Genomic DNA, 17,525 nt, shown 5'->3' with positions numbered 1-17,525 from the left:
AGGAAAAAACTGTAAATTTGGAAAGAGGTGAGCTTGGGGAAGGTTGATGGGGTTAGAAAGGATCATACTTTTGGAATGGGGATGATCTGAGATTGGTGGTAAATGGCTGTCTTCAAGACCTGGAGGGAAAAAAGATTGAAGAGAATGTGGAAGTTGATTCCACAGGCGGGGAAAACAAAGGAACACATGAGTGGAGGTGAGTAGTGATTCTAGATTTTGGGAGTTTCATTAGAGGGCGGTTGATGGTGGACCACTTTCGTCCTGTATAATCCCAGGAGGGGACAAAACATGGAAAGAGCAGAGCTTGCAAGACTAGAAAGGAGACAGTCTAGGCCCAGAGACTCAACTTCAGCGCAGGAGATTCCAATGATCTTGAAGGCCTTGGTTTCCACGGCGTCAAGGTGAGCAAGGTGTGAGGGAGGGGCACCAGCCCAGAGGGGAGATCAGTACTTCGTCAAACTGCAGATGAACACCTCATTGGGGGATAGGAATTCAGGTGTGCCAAGGAAGGAATTCGCACAACAAAGGATGCTCCATTGGTGATTGGCTTTCGAGGAAAACTTTGAAATATAGTTGCCCAAGAAAGATCATGCCTTATAGTGAGACCCAGGAGTTTCAGGAACTGACCTTCTTGAGGAGAATTGTGAAGAAAGTAGATGGGGAGGGGGCGGGAAGGTTGATATACAGTATACAGTCCATTTGGAGAGAGAGAGAGAGATTGAGATTGAGATTGAGATTGAGATTGAGATTGAGATAGAGATAGAGATAGAGATATATTTTGAGATTTTTGTCAGGATTGAAAGACTTATTCCAATTGCTTGACCAGCTTCTGATTTTGTCAAGGTCTAAAGAAAGGGAAGAGGCTGCAACCTGCCTGTCTGAAGGATGAGGGATGTCATGACAGAGGATGGAGTCATCAGCAAAGAGATAAAGGGGATTTTCCAGCAAGTCAGAGAGGATTTTGTTGATGAAGATGAGGAAGAGGACAGGGCCCAGAACACTGCCTTGGGGCACTCCAGCCTTGACAAAGAGACGAGGTGAGAGGATTCCGTTGAGTGCCACACATTGGCTAGAGAGTAGGTGAAGTCAGTAAGCCTTGTGTGGAGTTGGCCTTGGATGCCATAGGCAGAGGGTTTGGAGAGCGAGGAAGGATGACAGACTGCATTGAAAGCTCGAGATATGTCTGGAGACACGGTCTTGATTCAGGTCTGACATTGAGGACCTTCATCCATTGTTGTGAGAATAAAAGCTGCATGTCCAAGGTACCAAAGTGACCTGTTGTGAATCAAAATTGGTGATCTGAGATGAGTTTGTTGGAGAAAAGGAAGGATTTCATATCATCTGCGATGATGAATTCCATGACCTTGCTGATCATTAGAAGTAAGCTAATAGGTCTGTTGTTAAGGGGATCGGTTTTTACACCTTCTTTGTGTAATGCAATGTTGGCCGATTTCCAAGCAGATGGAAGATGACCTTGGGCGTGAAAAGGGAAAAGGTAGGGCATTGTTGGCTTTGTGGAATGATCTGAGATTGCCTTAGGTCAGGTTTACCTTGCAGGAAGAGAAGGCAAGTTTTTCAAAGCAACCACATCACCACAGGATTCATTGTACCATGGGCACGAAGAGGGATAGGATAATTGAAGACGAGATGGGATGAATCTGGCATGAGAGAGGGCAGGTTTCTGTGGTAGAATTCTGAGGCCGAGTTAACATCAGGGGCAGTAGATAAGGGAGACCAGTCCTGAAGAGAGATGGCTGTTTGCAGTCCCTGCCAATCTGCTTGTGTGTCATGCCAAACCCTCAGGCATTGATGCAGCTCTCTGAGAATAACCAGAGATTTTGACTCGAAGAAGCACATGATCAGATGAACCAATTGGAGCAGAGGAAGAGCAGGAGACATTTGCAGGGAGGTTTGTCATCACAAAGTCCAGAAGGGAGGATTTGCCATTGGTATAAATCCGGGTTGGAAAGTTCACATGTTGAGTCAGTCCCACGCAGTCACAGAAGTCCTTTGATGAAGTGCTATGGCTGGTGCGAGAGGTACCAACACCCAGCGGATTGAAATGTTGACAATTTCAATCATCACATATGAGGAAGAGAGTTTGGATGAATGGTTAAAAGTTGATCTATGTTGTCTGAGAGAGATGTAGATGTAGTCATCACTTTTTAGATGATGGCACAACACACAAAGAAGAGGTGGGAGGCTGGGAGCAGAGGGGAAGTCACAGCCAAAGGTTTTCCTGGGGGTTGGGAGGTGTAAAATCAGTTCAGGGCAGTGAGAAATTGAATTATTGATGTAAAGTGCATCTCTGCCAACGGGGTGGTGTCCGGGCCTATTAAATCAGAGACAAGAGCTGGGGAGAGACATTAAGAAGTTAGGGACGGCCTGTCGGAAGGATTCTGTTAAACAGATGATGTCAGCTTTATCAGCAGTGGCCTGGATTGAGAGATTTGTCAGGTTGAGGCAAAGGCCGGATTAATCTTTTGAAGGCCTGGCACCAATCAAATTTGTGGGTCCCCATTCGGCATGCAAAAGACAGGCGATCGACACAGAAGTAGTCTTTAACACAGCTATTATGTATTGCCACCGAAGTGAGTGCACCAGTTACCCGGAGGAAAAGCACGGTAGAAAAGCTTTCCGTGCAAGAATATGTCCTGTCTAATGTTAAGCAGGTGAAACCAGCGTACGGCACAAAACAGAAGGATATCTCATAAATAATTTATTTATCCCTACTGTCTAACTCTCAAATTCTAATACCATTTGATAACATTCCATAACAAATATTTCAAATGAAATACTCAATGCTTTTAAAACTCCAAAAGTTACACACACAAGACAGGTTCACTTTCAAAACTCCCCAAAGTTACACATGACAGGTTTCAATGCGGTTTTGAATTAACTCACGGCTTTCAAGTTGACAACTTATTTCATGTACCCCATTTTTTAATAAAACCTCAACAGTTTACAAATTGGTGTCAAAGTCGGTTGTGTTCACGTCCGAAGCAGGCTGCCTTGCCCTGATGAGTGCGCACGGAGTGACGTCTGACTGGGCAGTCATGTTGCTAGTCCCCAGAAGGTGATCTTCGTATCACCGAAGCAAGCAGATGAATCCGAGTTCACCGCTCGCCATTAAGGACCACACTGCAGACCAGCAGTGCCGAGGAATGAAGATGGAAAGCTTGGCCTTTGTTTTGTCGATACGTCCAGAGAGGATTCGTCTGCTTGGATATCAGCTCTGTGACACCAGCAGGATAGTATAGGTTCATTGAGCACTCATCTGGCCAGCAGTTAAAATTGACCAGCATCTGCAGAGATTCAGCTGGTTCTGAAGTCAGGGCTGTGGTAAGCATGCAAAACTCTCAACACCCTCTTTGCTGTTTTGAGTCCAGTATTTTTTTTTTAATTAACTGCCACATTCCACAGCTGTTCCATCTCTCGTAGTTCACATCACACCCCCCTCCTAAAGGTATGGCTCTCTGCTCACCTTGTAATCGTGTTTCACACAAGGTCACTCTGAGGCTTGGTACCACTAGGGTACCAGCAACGGTAGCCCGAGGGCAGAAGGACATATACACAAGTGTACATCAAATAAATAGCAAATGAAAAACTATAAATAAAACAGGATAAAAACAGCCTGCCATTTGCTGATCCCACTAAAAAGGAAACCTTCGTACTGAAAAGAAAAATGCCCTCAGAAAAGTTTTTGGCATGGCTTTGCTGCAACAATAGCTTTCAATTAAACTGGAGAAGTCCACAGACGTCACCATCTCAGATTCAGTACTTAACAGAGTAAGACTGGTCAGTCTTTCCTAAACCATTGCAGCACAAAAAGCCCTTTTTTTAATCCTTTTTAAATGTGAAAAAGATCTTTCACCACTGCAGTTCATTACTTGTAGCGTCAGGTAAATGCGTAGTGCAATGGAGACATTTGGCAATTCACAGTGTGGTGACGTCATGTACCAGGAAATGTTAGTATGTTTTTTTTCAATGATAATCGTTTGTTGTTTTTTTAAGCAGCATTAAGTTCTATACATATTCTTTACTGAAACGTATCACGATGTGTACACTTAAAAATAAATATATATTGGTCGCTATAGGTCCCTTCTTATTGTGGGCCTGGTGCCATTGTAAAACCCGGCACTGGCTGGGGAGCAGATCTCGGATGTTTGAGGCCCACAAAGTTAGGGAAAGGAGAGGAGGCATTGGGTGGGTGCAGGACTGATGGAAGAGGGGGAGGCTATGTGGACCAGGGTGAGAGGGGAGGCTTTGATGGGTGGGGTTATGGGGGAAGCATTGAGAGGGTGGGGTGAGGAGGGATTTAGAAACGGGGGGGGGGGTATGAATTAAAGGGATGCTGATTCCAAATTCCCAAATTGGACAAATGAAGATGAAGATCATGGGATGGGTGATAAGAATATTTGCTGAAGGCATGGAGAAAGGTGGTTCTGTGGGTACAAGAGGAGGGTTGGTGGACCAAGGGCTTTGCTGACAGACAGTTTTGGAAAATAATCTTTGGAAAGGAGAGAAAAAGATTTTTGTGAAGAAGAAGAAGAAGAAGAAGAAGAAGAAAAACAGGTGAACTGATGGAGAAATAACAAAGTGATGCGTTTTGAAAGAAGAATTATATACCAGGCAAAAATGGTACACAGGAGTTAGAACTATGGTAAAGGAGAGTTGTACTCGCATATACCATAGTTAGTTATGCATCTATAATTCCAGCAATCTCTGTGTGTCTGTCTGTTTGTCTGCGACCGCCGTTTCTCGACGACCGCCGGTCCGATCGGATTGAAACTTGCCAGGAATATTGCTGGGGACCCCCGGATGTGCCTTTTCGAGGTTTGATATTAATCGGATAAGCGGTTCCCAAGTTACGGCTATTTATCTGTCAACTAATGACAAGCTGTTTTTTCCTAAGGTTTAAATGAATTGTTCAAATTATTAATTAATCCCAAGGTTTGAATTTTCCCAAGGGAAACAGCTGTTTCCCAAGGGTTTGAAAGCTGTTTTTTCCCAAGGTTTGAATGAATTGTTGTGCTTGGTAGACATTTGTGAATACATTTACAGAGAGGGACGAGAGAGGAGGGGGGGGGAGAGAGGAGAGATGGGTTTTTTTTTTCTCAAGGTTTGAATTAATTGTTTTTCCCAAGGTTTGAATGAATTGTTGTGCTTGGTAGACATTTGTGAATACATTAACAGAGGGGCGAGAGAGGAGGGGGGAGAAAGGAGAGAGGAGGGTGAGAGGGGGGAGAGAGAGAGAGGGGGCATCACAATTCAAGAGAGGGGGAGAGGAGGGGCAAGAGGGGAGAGCGGGGCGAGAGAGAGGGGGGCGTCACATGAGTATGTGCCTGGGGACACGTCACGTCACGCTGGGGACATGAATGTGCCTTTTCAAGGTTTATATCGTTCTTCATCCGTTTCAGCTGTTTTTTCCTGTCGTGCCTGAGTATGTGCCTCAGGTCCCCAGTTTGAAGGGGGTTTGATATCGTTTGATTTGATATCCTTTGATTTGATTCAATTGATTTGATTTGATTCAAGGTTTGATATCGTTCTTCTTTATCCGTTTCAGCTGTTTTCCAGGTTTCCCAAGTCCTGGCCATTTATGATACGGTTGGTCCGATCTAATTGAAACAATGCCCCAATCCAGTCGTCATTTACGAGAATGAAGGAACGGCCTGTGTGGTTGTTTGAAAGTTTTTTTTTTTTTTGCACATACGGCCACGCACGTATAGCCCAGCAATGCCAACCCTCCCGATTTCATCGGGAGGCTTCCGAAAATTCACCCAAACTCCCGCCCTTACGATCACTATCCTTATCCTCCCGAAATTTTGATATTTTTGCACTGTTCACTAATCAGAATGTACTAGTATGAGAATTGAATGAAAAGCATCGTCTGCTACGTATAGCATGTGGTAACTCCATAACGTTCGCTGCTACCAAATTGTACGTAAAAAATTGCAAATTCAAATGAGGAGCAGCGAAACATTGGGTCTGGATCTCGCTTATGCGATCATGCACTGAGATTTAGTGCATGCGGTATGTGTGCAATACAGTGCATGCGGTATGTATGCACAGTGTATATGCATGCGATACGCTCACTGCATGCAGCTGGGCCCCGTACCAGCCCGGCGGTCGCGACCACCGTGCGGTGTTTAACAGCCGCTGGAGTTCTATGAGTCACGCTGCAGCTGTGGAACATCGACTTCGAAGTTACCGATGCTTCAAGCCCTCGATGTTGATTACGAAATGGCAGAAAAGAAGCTTACGAAGACCAAGAAATGGTCTCAGAAGTACAAGACCGAATACAGTCTCCAATACCCGTGTATTCGAAAGTCTGAAAGAGGAATTCATCATGCGTATTGTACAGTATGTAGCGTTGATATTTCAGTTGAGCACGGAGGTCGCGATGATATTCGGAAGCACGTTGGAAGCAAACGGCACACAGACATTGCAAAGGAGAGATCTTCGAGCACGAGTACCGGTACACTTCTGAATTATTTCACCAAACAAGGGACAAGCGAGGAAGAGGATGTTACCCGAGCGGAACTTCTCTTTAGTGGATTTATTGTGGAACATAACTTGCCCATATCAGTCTCAGATCATGCTGGACCTCTATTTCAAAAGATGTTTCCAGATTCAAAAGTTGCTTCAAAGTATGGATGTGCAAGAACAAAAACTTCAGCAATAATTGGTGAGTTGTCAAATGTTACTGCTTCATCTATTGCCGATATTGCTAGACTAGCTCCATTTTGGCTAGCTACAGACGGTAGCAATGACAGTGGTGAGGCCCAGCTATATCCTGTCCTGATTTCGTACTATGACAACAGTGCTGGGATTGTGAAGCAAGGTTTGCTAAGTTTGCCTGCGTGCAAACAAGATTCCACTGGAGAAAACATTTTCAAACTGCTTGATCATGAGTTCAGTGACAGGAAAATTCCGTGGGGAAATTGTGTTTCCTTTTGTGCTGATAATGCCTCTGTCATGGTGGGCAAGCACAAAGGAGTCGCTGCTTATATCCACAAACAAAATCCAGAGTGCTACATCATGGGATGCCCTTGCCATATGATGCACAATACGGCCAAGAAGGCTGCTCAGGCCTTACCCATTGAATTAGATGACTTTCTCATCGATATTTACTACTACTTGGACAAAAGTAGTAAACGCGTCAAAGGAGTGAAAGCACTGCAAGAACTCTGTGATGCCCCGACACACAAGATTCTGAAGCATGTCGCAACAAGGTGGCTGTCCCTTGGTCAGTGCCTAGACAGGCTGATTGAACAGTGGGGAGCCACTTCGCCTCTTCTTCAAAGAAGAAGTACGAAGAAAAATGCAACCAACTGTAGCCAAGACTCTAACAACGAGCAAGAAGGACGGCACTGTATCTACTGCCAGTACTGGCACTGCAGGATCAAGCACTAGTGGAGCAGCATTCACCACTACCACTGCAGTATCTGCTGCGAAGAAGACAGCAGGGACAGCACCAAAACCAATGCTGAGAGCAGGTAGCATCACCGGCCCTTCATCACGTTCATCTACAAAGCAGATCCCTTCAGAGTCGAGAAAGACTGTGATAGTCCCATCCACAGGCAAAGAAGGACCCAAGTTAAGTTCTGCTTTTGCCAAATCACTTGATAGAAGCTCAGCAAAACCTTCGAATCAGAGGTCTTCTTCCTTGGCTGCACCTACCTCAAGCTCTCTCCTCAAACGTAAAATTGGATCTGGTACTACGAGTCTGACCTCTTCTGCTGGCAGTAAACGCAAGTGTGATCGCCCTGCGGCTAAGTGTACTACGAGTTCTACAACTAAAAGCGCATCTTCCTCAAACACTGTGCAGGAATCTAGAGAAAAACGTGTCAACAGGATGTTCTTGTCTCCACAAACAAAACTCTATTGTTTCTTCCTTCGATATGCTAACAAGCTTTTTGAGAAGGGAATCTTCTGCTCCAAAGAGACGAACCCTGTATTCATCTCCTGCACGGAGAATTGAATGGTCTTCTGAAAGATATCTTCGCATTTACGGTTTTTGAAACCATCGGTGTCATCGGTTGCTCTGGTAAATGTACCCTTCTCTGACAGAAATCATCAGAAGAATGATGAGGACCTCATGATTGGGAACGATGCCAAACTGTATATAAGGGAACAAAGGAGTCTCAAGAAATCCACCTTCACTCTGGAGTGAGTCAGACATCCAAGGTTTCTTCAGTGCAGTTCGCTCATATTATGTGAAAGCCTGCAATTACATCTTCAAAACCTGGCCGCTAGATGATGAATTAGCCAAGCATGCTCAGGTGCTGGATGTTAAGCTACACCAAGAAGTGGGGTTTGACTGTGTGGAGTTTTTCATCAAGAAATTCCCCTGTCTGTTCAGTGGCGGTGATAGTGACATAGACAGTCTTGAGAGTGAATTCGCTCACTACCAGGCAGACGCCTCCATAGCTACAATTGCTACTGAGACAGTGAGAGTGGATGAGCAGTGGCATCGGATTTCACAGCTCACAGATCCCTGCACTGGTGCCAAGAAGTATCCTAATTTGAGCAAAGTGATGAAGGGAATCTTGGTCATTCCTCATTCGAACGCATCATGTGAGCGGGCACTCAGTCTTGTACGGAAGAATCATACTGAATTTCGTCCCAATTTGAGTGTCAAAACCCTGGAAGCTCTTAATTGAAAAACTAGCTCATAGCACCCCTTGCTACCAGAGAGAATACAGCAAAGACATAATCAGAAGGGCTAAAAGAGCCACACAGCTGTCACTCAGCAAAGCTGCCATGGAAAAAGCAAGCAGCAGTAGTACCAGCCAGTAAGGTAAGAAAATATTGCTTCTTTTGTGCTTTTTGTTAATCTTTGATTGTCCCCTAACTTACTAATATTAACATACATGTAACATTAAAAAGTGCACAATTTTCCCCTTTTTTTGTTCAAAAAGTGGGAATTCTTAACATGTTAAATGCTCCAAAATAGGGCTCAGAGGGCACGAGAGAGCGTCAAGAACCCCAGAGCTTCCAGGGCCCTAAGGCGGGCCCTGGACCCCGCCGCAAGGGTCGAGCGCTCCGCGCTCGAGATGTGCGCTTCACGCACATTATTTGGTGTCGGTTGCAAATCCTCCCTAATTCTGATTTCCAAAAGTTGGCATCTCTGATAGCCATGCACATACGGGCACACGAGAGCGAAGGAACGGCCTGTGTGGTTGTTTCTGGCACACGGTTTAAAAGTTTTTTTTTTTTTTTACGAGCCCGCCCTAGTAGTTCGAGTTCTAGTTATAGTAATCTGAAGAGAATAACTATAGTAAAGGGATTCCTATTTTTGCCTAGAAACCTGGTGTTGGCTTGATGGTTAAGGTGGCTGTCTTAAGATCTAACGGTCCTGAGTTTGACCCCCTGTTGTTCCGTTGAAATAACACCAGGTGGATTGACTCGGCCTGTCATCCTTCCGAGATTGGCAAAATAAGCGATTTGAGTATCCTGTGTTGGAGTGGTGACCTGCTCCGGATTGTACTCCTTCGCCAATGAAACTGTCTTGGCAGCCCAATGCACTTCACGGCATGAAAGGAATGGTTCATTGTTTATTTTTGACTGGGAAGCATTTATATTCAATTAAGTTCCAGTTTAGAGATATTCAGAAAAGGGGGGGGGGGGAGAATAATGGAATACAGGCAGAAGGAAATTTCACGAAAATGAGATAATTGTGGAGTGGGAGATTTGTTTGTTTGTTGTTGTTTTGGTTTTATTTTATGAAGCGAGGAGGGAAATAGGATAATGTTGAGTAGGTAGGAGTACAATATTTGGAAAGGAAGAACCAAAACGAGTTATAGGGAGACAAAAGGGACACAGAATTTTCACAGTTGCGATCTGAGGAGAGGCCAAAATAGGCCTTTAATAACACGGAAATTAATTTGACAAATACGGCACAAACAAGGTACTATTTAGCAAGGAGTGTTGGACGTGATATAACAGCAACACAGCAACGAATATATAACATAAAAACACAACTAATCCAGTTCGGAAAACTTAGCTTTCATGATGTTGAAGCGGTGGCAGCCGATTTGACCAACCCATGGAAAAACGCCCAGACTGGGATTTGATTGTCCTGGGATTTGATTGCCCTGGGGTTTCATGGTCTTGGGATTTCATGGTCCTGGGATTTGATTGTCCTGGGGTTTCAATGTCCTGGGATTTGATTGTCCTGTGCCGACAGCCTCTGCAAACAGGACTTCTCAGGATTCCCTATCTGGGTATACGGACACAGACATCATTGAGGGGGTGAAATGAATGGTTGTTTCAGACATGGAGGAAAGTGGTGCTGTTGGTACCGGAAGAGAGTTGTTATATCCCCAAGGAAACAAAACCCGCCATTACTATCCATGAGGAAGAGAAGGTGACTGACATATGGCCCAGGTGAACTCGTCGCCATGAGTTGTGGGCCATTGTTTCCCTGTAGCAAGGTACGAGCGCAGTGCTCTACACTGACGAGCATTGCACCGAAGGTCACATGGTACCCACACCCAAGTGGAGTATGCCTGGTGTTGGTTCATTGGTTAGGGTGGCAGGCTTTGGATCCTTGGGTCATGAGTTAAAATCACACTCAGCTGTTGAATTAATATCAGGTGCGGTTAACTCTGCCTGTCATCCTTCGGAGGTCGGCAAAATGAGTGCCAGCATGCTGGTATACTTTGTCGGAGTGGCGACCCATCCAGGATTGTGCCCAATAGCCAAGGAGACTGCTTCAGCAGCACCAACACTCTGCACAGAATATGGTCCCAATCTCCTCTCCAAGTGGAGTATTCACGGAAGGTGAAAACAAATGGTAGCTCGAGGTACGACGTTTCTCACTTCTCGTACCAGGGACACTCGAAGATAAGCACGGCTGGCGTTGCACAGCATTGAGCTCCAGGACGAGCTTCTTAAGATCGCCTTTTTGGATTGTAGTTGTGTGACGTGTTGTGCTGGAGGTGTCACATCAGCCATGGTTGGTGTAACGGTGCCAATGAGATTGTCAGCTCCTCAAAAGTGGGTAGTGCCAGCTCTGCATTAGTTGCATGTATTTTGCATCCGTGAGGTGGTAACCGTTGCAAAAACAACTCATGAGGGAGCGACTGGTCGAAGATGGCATGACGGTCACTGAGAAGCTGCTGCATATGATGCAGTAGCTGTGTATGTCTTCAATCTCCTAAATCCCCGGTTGTAAAGAGTTGTTGAAGGTGGTGGTGCTCAGAGGGGGTTGTGCACTTTATAAGTGCAGCCTTCAAAATCGTGTACAGGTTGCTTGTCGGAGGTTGCATATTCTGGTGACAAGGATCCAACAATTTAATTGAACCGCGTCGACTCGGTTGTAATGCTCCGAGTGTCGAATTGAGCTTCGACCTGTGTAAACTACAGCTGCGGGTCGTTAGGTCAAAATAGCGGTCGTTTTAACAAAACTGCTGCCATGGTTGAAACTGGTTGAGCGACCGGGAAAGGCATGGCTGCCTGGTTTTTCCCGGCAAATGCTTGGGCGTTTGTGCCTCCTTGTCTGTCCATTGTCCGGGTCACCAATTTAGCATATAAGGAAAAGAGTCCGAGCCTTCGGAATCCTTGTCAATCCTTTATTCACCACACCATGAACTCCTTTTCTTCCGGTTGCCACTGGTACCGGAAACCCGAGATCCATCATACTTACATATTACCACGAGAAAGGCAAAATGATGCCGCTACAATTTCAGGAATGAGGATGGGGCTGCATGCCCGATGTGAGTATACCAGGATTTTCAAACACTTTTTTCAGGTTCTTTGCTTGTCTCTATCTGCATGGGTAGTTTTAGTCAGTCGTCAGTCAACAAAATATACAATATATTTGTCATTTATTAAAAATGCACAGCCAACCAAAATGATAAAACTCGACAAAACTCACACCTATTTTATTACAAACTAGCATGAGCCGATCAAGTCTCAAGGCGATGTTTCGTTCGTGACGCATGAACGTCTTCAAAGCCCGGTGAAGAATCAAGTGTGTGGACCTGCTTTATTCTGCTTCGTGTTAAGGGCACATAAAAATTTACTTGTTTAGCATCCATCTCTTCCAATTTTTCCAGGGAGGGAGGTTTTTAATTAAATAATTTATTTTATGAATGGAGTGGCGGCGTGCCTGGAGGACAAAGACATCTATGGTATTCATGGTCAATATGCCACATGGCATCGGCTATGGTATTCACAAATGTCAGTCCCAAGGAATCCACAGTATTAGGTGACCAGCCAACACAACTTGTTTCCAACCACTTCAGAATAGCATTCTTCAGCTTGGATTTCTGGGGATGGTGCTGTTCAGGGAATGCTGGTGGCAATGATAGCGACTTTGAACGTGCATCGGCGTTGGCCATCAACACACTGAACACACTTGGCTTTGCACTGCCATTGTCATCAGAGTCTGTGTCACCATGCCCATCACGGTGGTGCACTTCAGCAGGGATCAGAAACACGACGAATGAGCCAAGGTTTTTCACCACATCAGTCACAGTTGAACTCGAGGAGACCTTTGTCAAGTCCTTGATGGACTTGCTTGTCCCTACCTTTACACATGAGAATGCACATCGCATGTCATCGTCAATAGGATCTCCGCCGTACATGCCATTGCAAAATTCACAACACAGTTCCAAAAGCGTGATATCCACGGCCGGCGTACAACGAACCAATCTTTAACTGGCACACTGCTGCCTTCTTTGGCCACACAACATATCAGAAATACCATTGTCGGTCTACACAAAAGCGTGTCCTACTTTGAAACCTTCCATTCACTCCATCTGTCATTGAACACACCATGCATGCATCAGCAACTGGAAAACAAATGGCATCGATGTTAATGTGCAGGCGCATTGGTGGGGATGCCTTTGTCCGATAGAGGGGCCGTCGTTGGGATGTTCATCGGTGGGTTTAAAAGCGCAAACATGATTCTACACTGTTCTTAGGCGGGAAAACGTGGTTTTGACAGTTTTTACACTTTATTTTAAGGGTTTTTTGAAAGGAAAAATAATCCAGGTTGGGGACATTTCTCAGGTCAGGTGGGGATGCTAAACAAGAAAAAAAAATTTATGTGGCCTAATCCTCTTGCGGTCCAACACACTGATGTTCGGAGTGGAAAACAAAACGATTACTTTTCTCCTTGTTGTTCATGGAAATCATCCTTGATTGATTGTCTGCTCCCTCTGCATCTGTTTCCTGCGTGATCTGGTAAAAAAAAGTATGTGCATTAATACTTGGCAAGTCATTGGGCATGTATTGTACTTCCGGGTTCGTCCTCCTTGGTGATGCGAACTGGTCACGTGGTCCTGTTGTAGGTGGGGTTGGAATATGGGTGGAGCGAATCTGCCTCGGTGAAGATTGTGTGATGGGGGGCATCTGTGGTAGAGTGATTGGTGTGTTCTCTGGGCTCGATGTTCTAGCCATGTTGTGGGTTATTTGTGGTTCACGCTGTTTCGTTTTTGGAGTTTGCACCGACCACTTTCTGCTTTTTGGATCAAGGGGTAGTAGTGAATTGGAAGTTTTAATGTTTCTTCTGTTAATCCGTCATCCTGTGATTTGGCATGCCAAGATTCCAAAATTAGTTGGCGATGTTTGTTTGGCATGACGTCCAGAATCTCTGTGTTGCTTTCATCATAACTGTGACTATAACGGATGCAATGACGTGCTTTGGCTGATCGTGAGGCCTTTTTCAGCCTCGTAGCTCTGCTATGTTCATTTATCCTTAGTATAATCCTTAGTTTCCCCTACATAACCTGTTACACACTCACATACCGTGCGATATACCACATTTGATCTGTCCCCAAATGGTACTTTATCTTTCAATTTTATGATGGCATGACGAACGGTGTCGAGGGGCTTGTATGCTACCCGGATTTGTGCACTGCACATGATTTTGCCAATCGTCTCTGATAATACTGGGTAATATGGTAAGATGCAGAAACCACATTTGTTTTCTTCTTCTTCTGGTATGCGTATTATTGGTGAGGTATGCTTACGCACTGTAAGCAATAACAAACCGTGCTTCCCCATTGTCTCAGGTCACTCACCTGCATTTTTTTCATTTATTTATTTTAATTTACGGATGCTTTCTGATAGTTCTGTGATCCCCCTCCCGTGTGTCGGTTTCTATGGCCATCAGCCCAAAAAATTTCAGCTTTCTACTTCATCCGGAAGGTCCCGATCTTTAATATCAGTCAGTGAGTCAGTGAGTGGTTATAAAGAGCTTTATATGTTAGATACTAGCGTGTATTGGCTCGCTGCACCTGTCTCACCACACATCGCTGCATTGGGACAAACACCGCCACGTTATTAAAAACACCTAACCACTACATTATTAAAAACTCACCACCTCATAACCGCCACGTTATTAAAAACATCTCACGTCCATAACTGAGGATAAGTACATGAGCTGCAGTGTTTTCCTGATTTACACCAAGCAGAATTCAAACATTTATTTTGCAAATTAAATTGTAATATCTGTTATTACATTTCATAAGCAATTGAAGTTGAATATTTAAGTTGAAAAAAAAAAAAACCCCTTTGGACAATACACACATGAGAGGTAGGTGCAGCCAGGAAATTTGGTACGGTTTCACCAAAGTTTGAGGGAGTCGTTTAGTGACAACACAAGACGGAACAGACACTGCACAGATATGTAATATATAACACACACTTCTCCAACATTTGCCTAACTTCTCTCCATGTCTCCCCTTTCCTCACCACCTCACATCTCCATGAGAAATTGTGAGGAAACGATAACAAAAGACCTTTTTGTTTCAGACCATTCTGCAATAGACACATATTTAACCTGGGAATTCCTTTATTGTTTCTCTTTGGATTTTACAGAGCCACATTTATTACATTTTGATGAGGTGAATGAGGAACATGATTGTATAAATTTAGTTTGGGTGTAAGGGGTTTGTCCAAAGACTTCAGGTTGTCTCATTCCTCACAAATATAGTGCTGTGGTAACATTCTGCTCCTCTTCCCATCTTTGTTCCTCCCAATGCTGCTGTTCCCTCCTCCATCTCACTGATGCCATTGGGGTCAGTGTAGCAGAAACCTTTTTCATCATGGAACTCTTAAAAACCCATTGCTGTGACTTTTCTTTTCCATCTCTGCAGTCCTTTTACTCAGAGTCCATGCTGGAGAAAGACCGAATAGGGGATGGTGTTTTTCAAGCCACCATTGTGGTTGTCATGAAGGTCCAGGAAATCAGCCAAGAGGGTTTGGATTGTACCAGGCAACGCCTGCAAATAATGGTGCAGGTGAGAGATACACTATAGGTATGTGTCCATTGTCTACTAATGCTGTTGCAATTCTCATTAAAGTGTCCTTGACTTGATATGTGATTTATGTACAAGCTCCAATGTGAGCCTTAGGTATCATTTTATAAAATAAATTAGAATTGAGACGATCACATGTGGTTTAATACTAAAGATCCGCAGGTGAGCCATTTTGAAAAGAGGAGACCATCGCGTTCATGTACTTTGAGCTGTTTTCCGATATTTTGCCTTCTGGTTCTCCAATTTCTGCTGTAGATAACTTTAATGGTACCAGAAGATAAGAGAATTTCTCAATTCAAAGGCTACAGACACAAACCCCTCCATACAATGAATATCACAGACATTGATACTGTTCATGCTTAAGGTAACACTCTTGGCTTAAAAGCACTGTCTGCTTTCAAAAGCAACTCGGTACTCACCTTCTGATTACAAACCTCACTTCCCCCATCTATTATCCATTGTTGCTCATGTACAGGAGCTTGGCATGGCAGTTCGAGAACTCTTGTCTGCTGTTGATCACGAATTGGTCACCTTGCCGGACAACATTCGCCGAAAGGTATAATTGCCTCTCAGCCTCTTCAAATCACCTACATTGAAACTGTTCCCAAGGATTTATACACGCTTTTGTTTTTTGTTGTTGTTGTTTTGTATACAAAGTCAGGACATAACAGAACAAAAGGAACAGGAGCAAAAAGGGGGAAACACCAACTCCAGGGTTGAAGGATAAAATAGAGGAAGACAAATAAGGGAAGTGTTGGGGAGGATGCATGGGGTGGACAAGATGGATACAGAAGCAGACTCCCAGGAAGGAAAAACTGGAAATTTTGAGGGAGGTGGGCTTGAGGGTGGAGGGTTGATGGGGGTAGAAAAAGATCATGGTTTTGGTTGGGGGATGATATAAGATGGTGTGGTGGAAAATTCGAAGCCTCGATAAAGTGACACCAATAACAGTGAGAGTTGAATCATTTAATAACACGTGCGCATGGAGAGAGACAATTAATGCAACGTGATATCTCTATTACTTGATGTTTCAACCAGAGTTTCTTATATAGGGTAGAGTAAATAAAGGGGTGGGGGGGGGTGAGGTGAGGGGTGGTCAGCTCATGTTCAAGCAAGTTGACCAACTCCAGATGGTCACATTCTGCTAAAGACAAACAGAACTTTTTCAAGGACGTGGTATTGCCTTAGGGGTAAACAACAGATGTGTTATCCAGTCAGTTTAACAAGACTGCTTCAGCATATTGAAGCAAATTCCTGTGGTTTGTCCTCGAGCACTTTCAAGCTTTATCAGGCATTTGCATTGCTTCACAACACTCCCACTCCATGACTCTTGCATCTTGCACAATGCACGCTTCATTCCAACATCATGCCCTGTGTTCCAGAAACCTCGATGCTGTGCGATAATATCATGCGATCCCTCGAGTTTTACTCCCTTGCAAATTGTTATTCAGCATATTATATGCATTCATTCATTAGAATTGAGCATTCTCATGCCTCACTGGTGCTGAGCAAAGATCACTGTCTTCCTACAGGGTTTTATTTAATTTAACTTGCCAACCAAGTGGAATAGAAGAAAAGATTATATTTGCTCTCCAGTTAAGTAGCACACTATATATATCCATTATAAAAGAACCATCAGAACATGATGACCCATTATCAAGTATATATTTTAAAGTAAACTGAAGAGCATATATTTGCAAACAAGTATATGTGCACTCATTGTTGTCGTGACAAGAATGAATATATTTTAATGTAATTACCTACACTTCCACAATGGTATTATTGAAGAGAATGAGGAAGTTGACTCCACAGGTGGGAAAAAGAGGAGCGAATTAGTGGAGGAGTGCAATGATTCTGGATTTTGAGAGTTTCACCAGAGGAGTGTTGAAGGTGGACTGCATACGCCCTTCAGATACCTGGGGGCGGAAAAGAGGTGGGGGGGGGGACAACATGGAAAGAGCAGATGGTGCAAGATCAGAAAGAAGGCAGTGGAAGACAGTGAGACCACCGACCTGTCTGCGGTGGAAAAGTGATAGGCTCATGGACTCAGCTTCATTGCAGGAGATTCCATTTATCTTAAAGGCCTTGGTTTCCACGGCATCAAGCTGAGCAGCATGTGAGGCAGGGAAGCCAGCCCAGAGGGGAGATCAGTACTCCAAACTGCAAATGAAGGCCTCAATGATGGATAAGAGATCATGTGTGCCAAGGAACCATTTTGTATGACGCAAGATGCCCAGTCGGCAGCTGGCT

General features: G+C 44.3%; 1 protein-coding gene across 4 annotated transcripts in view; it reads left to right on the top strand.

Annotated features, from left to right (window-relative positions):
• The window catches only part of LOC147020573 (focal adhesion kinase 1-like), a 110,013-nt gene that overhangs the window by 76,437 nt on the left and 16,051 nt on the right, over positions 1–17,525 (top strand). For 3 of the 4 annotated variants that reach the window (XM_085896009.1, XM_085896008.1, XM_085896006.1), the window contains 2 exons: positions 15,114–15,257; positions 15,751–15,831. In XM_085896009.1, the coding sequence (XP_085752135.1) occupies positions 15,114–15,257; positions 15,751–15,831 (225 nt within the window). The remainder of the gene's footprint in view (positions 1–15,113; positions 15,258–15,750; positions 15,832–17,525) is intronic. The other variant, XM_085896007.1, reaches the window with a different exon arrangement.

The sequence above is a fragment of the Eptatretus burgeri genome, chromosome 9 (assembly GCF_056783735.1).
Source record: "Eptatretus burgeri isolate ZD-2024b chromosome 9, Ebu_testis_v1, whole genome shotgun sequence".
Lineage (NCBI taxonomy): Eukaryota > Metazoa > Chordata > Myxini > Myxiniformes > Myxinidae > Eptatretus > Eptatretus burgeri.
This window is presented reverse-complemented; position numbering and strand designations above follow the sequence as displayed.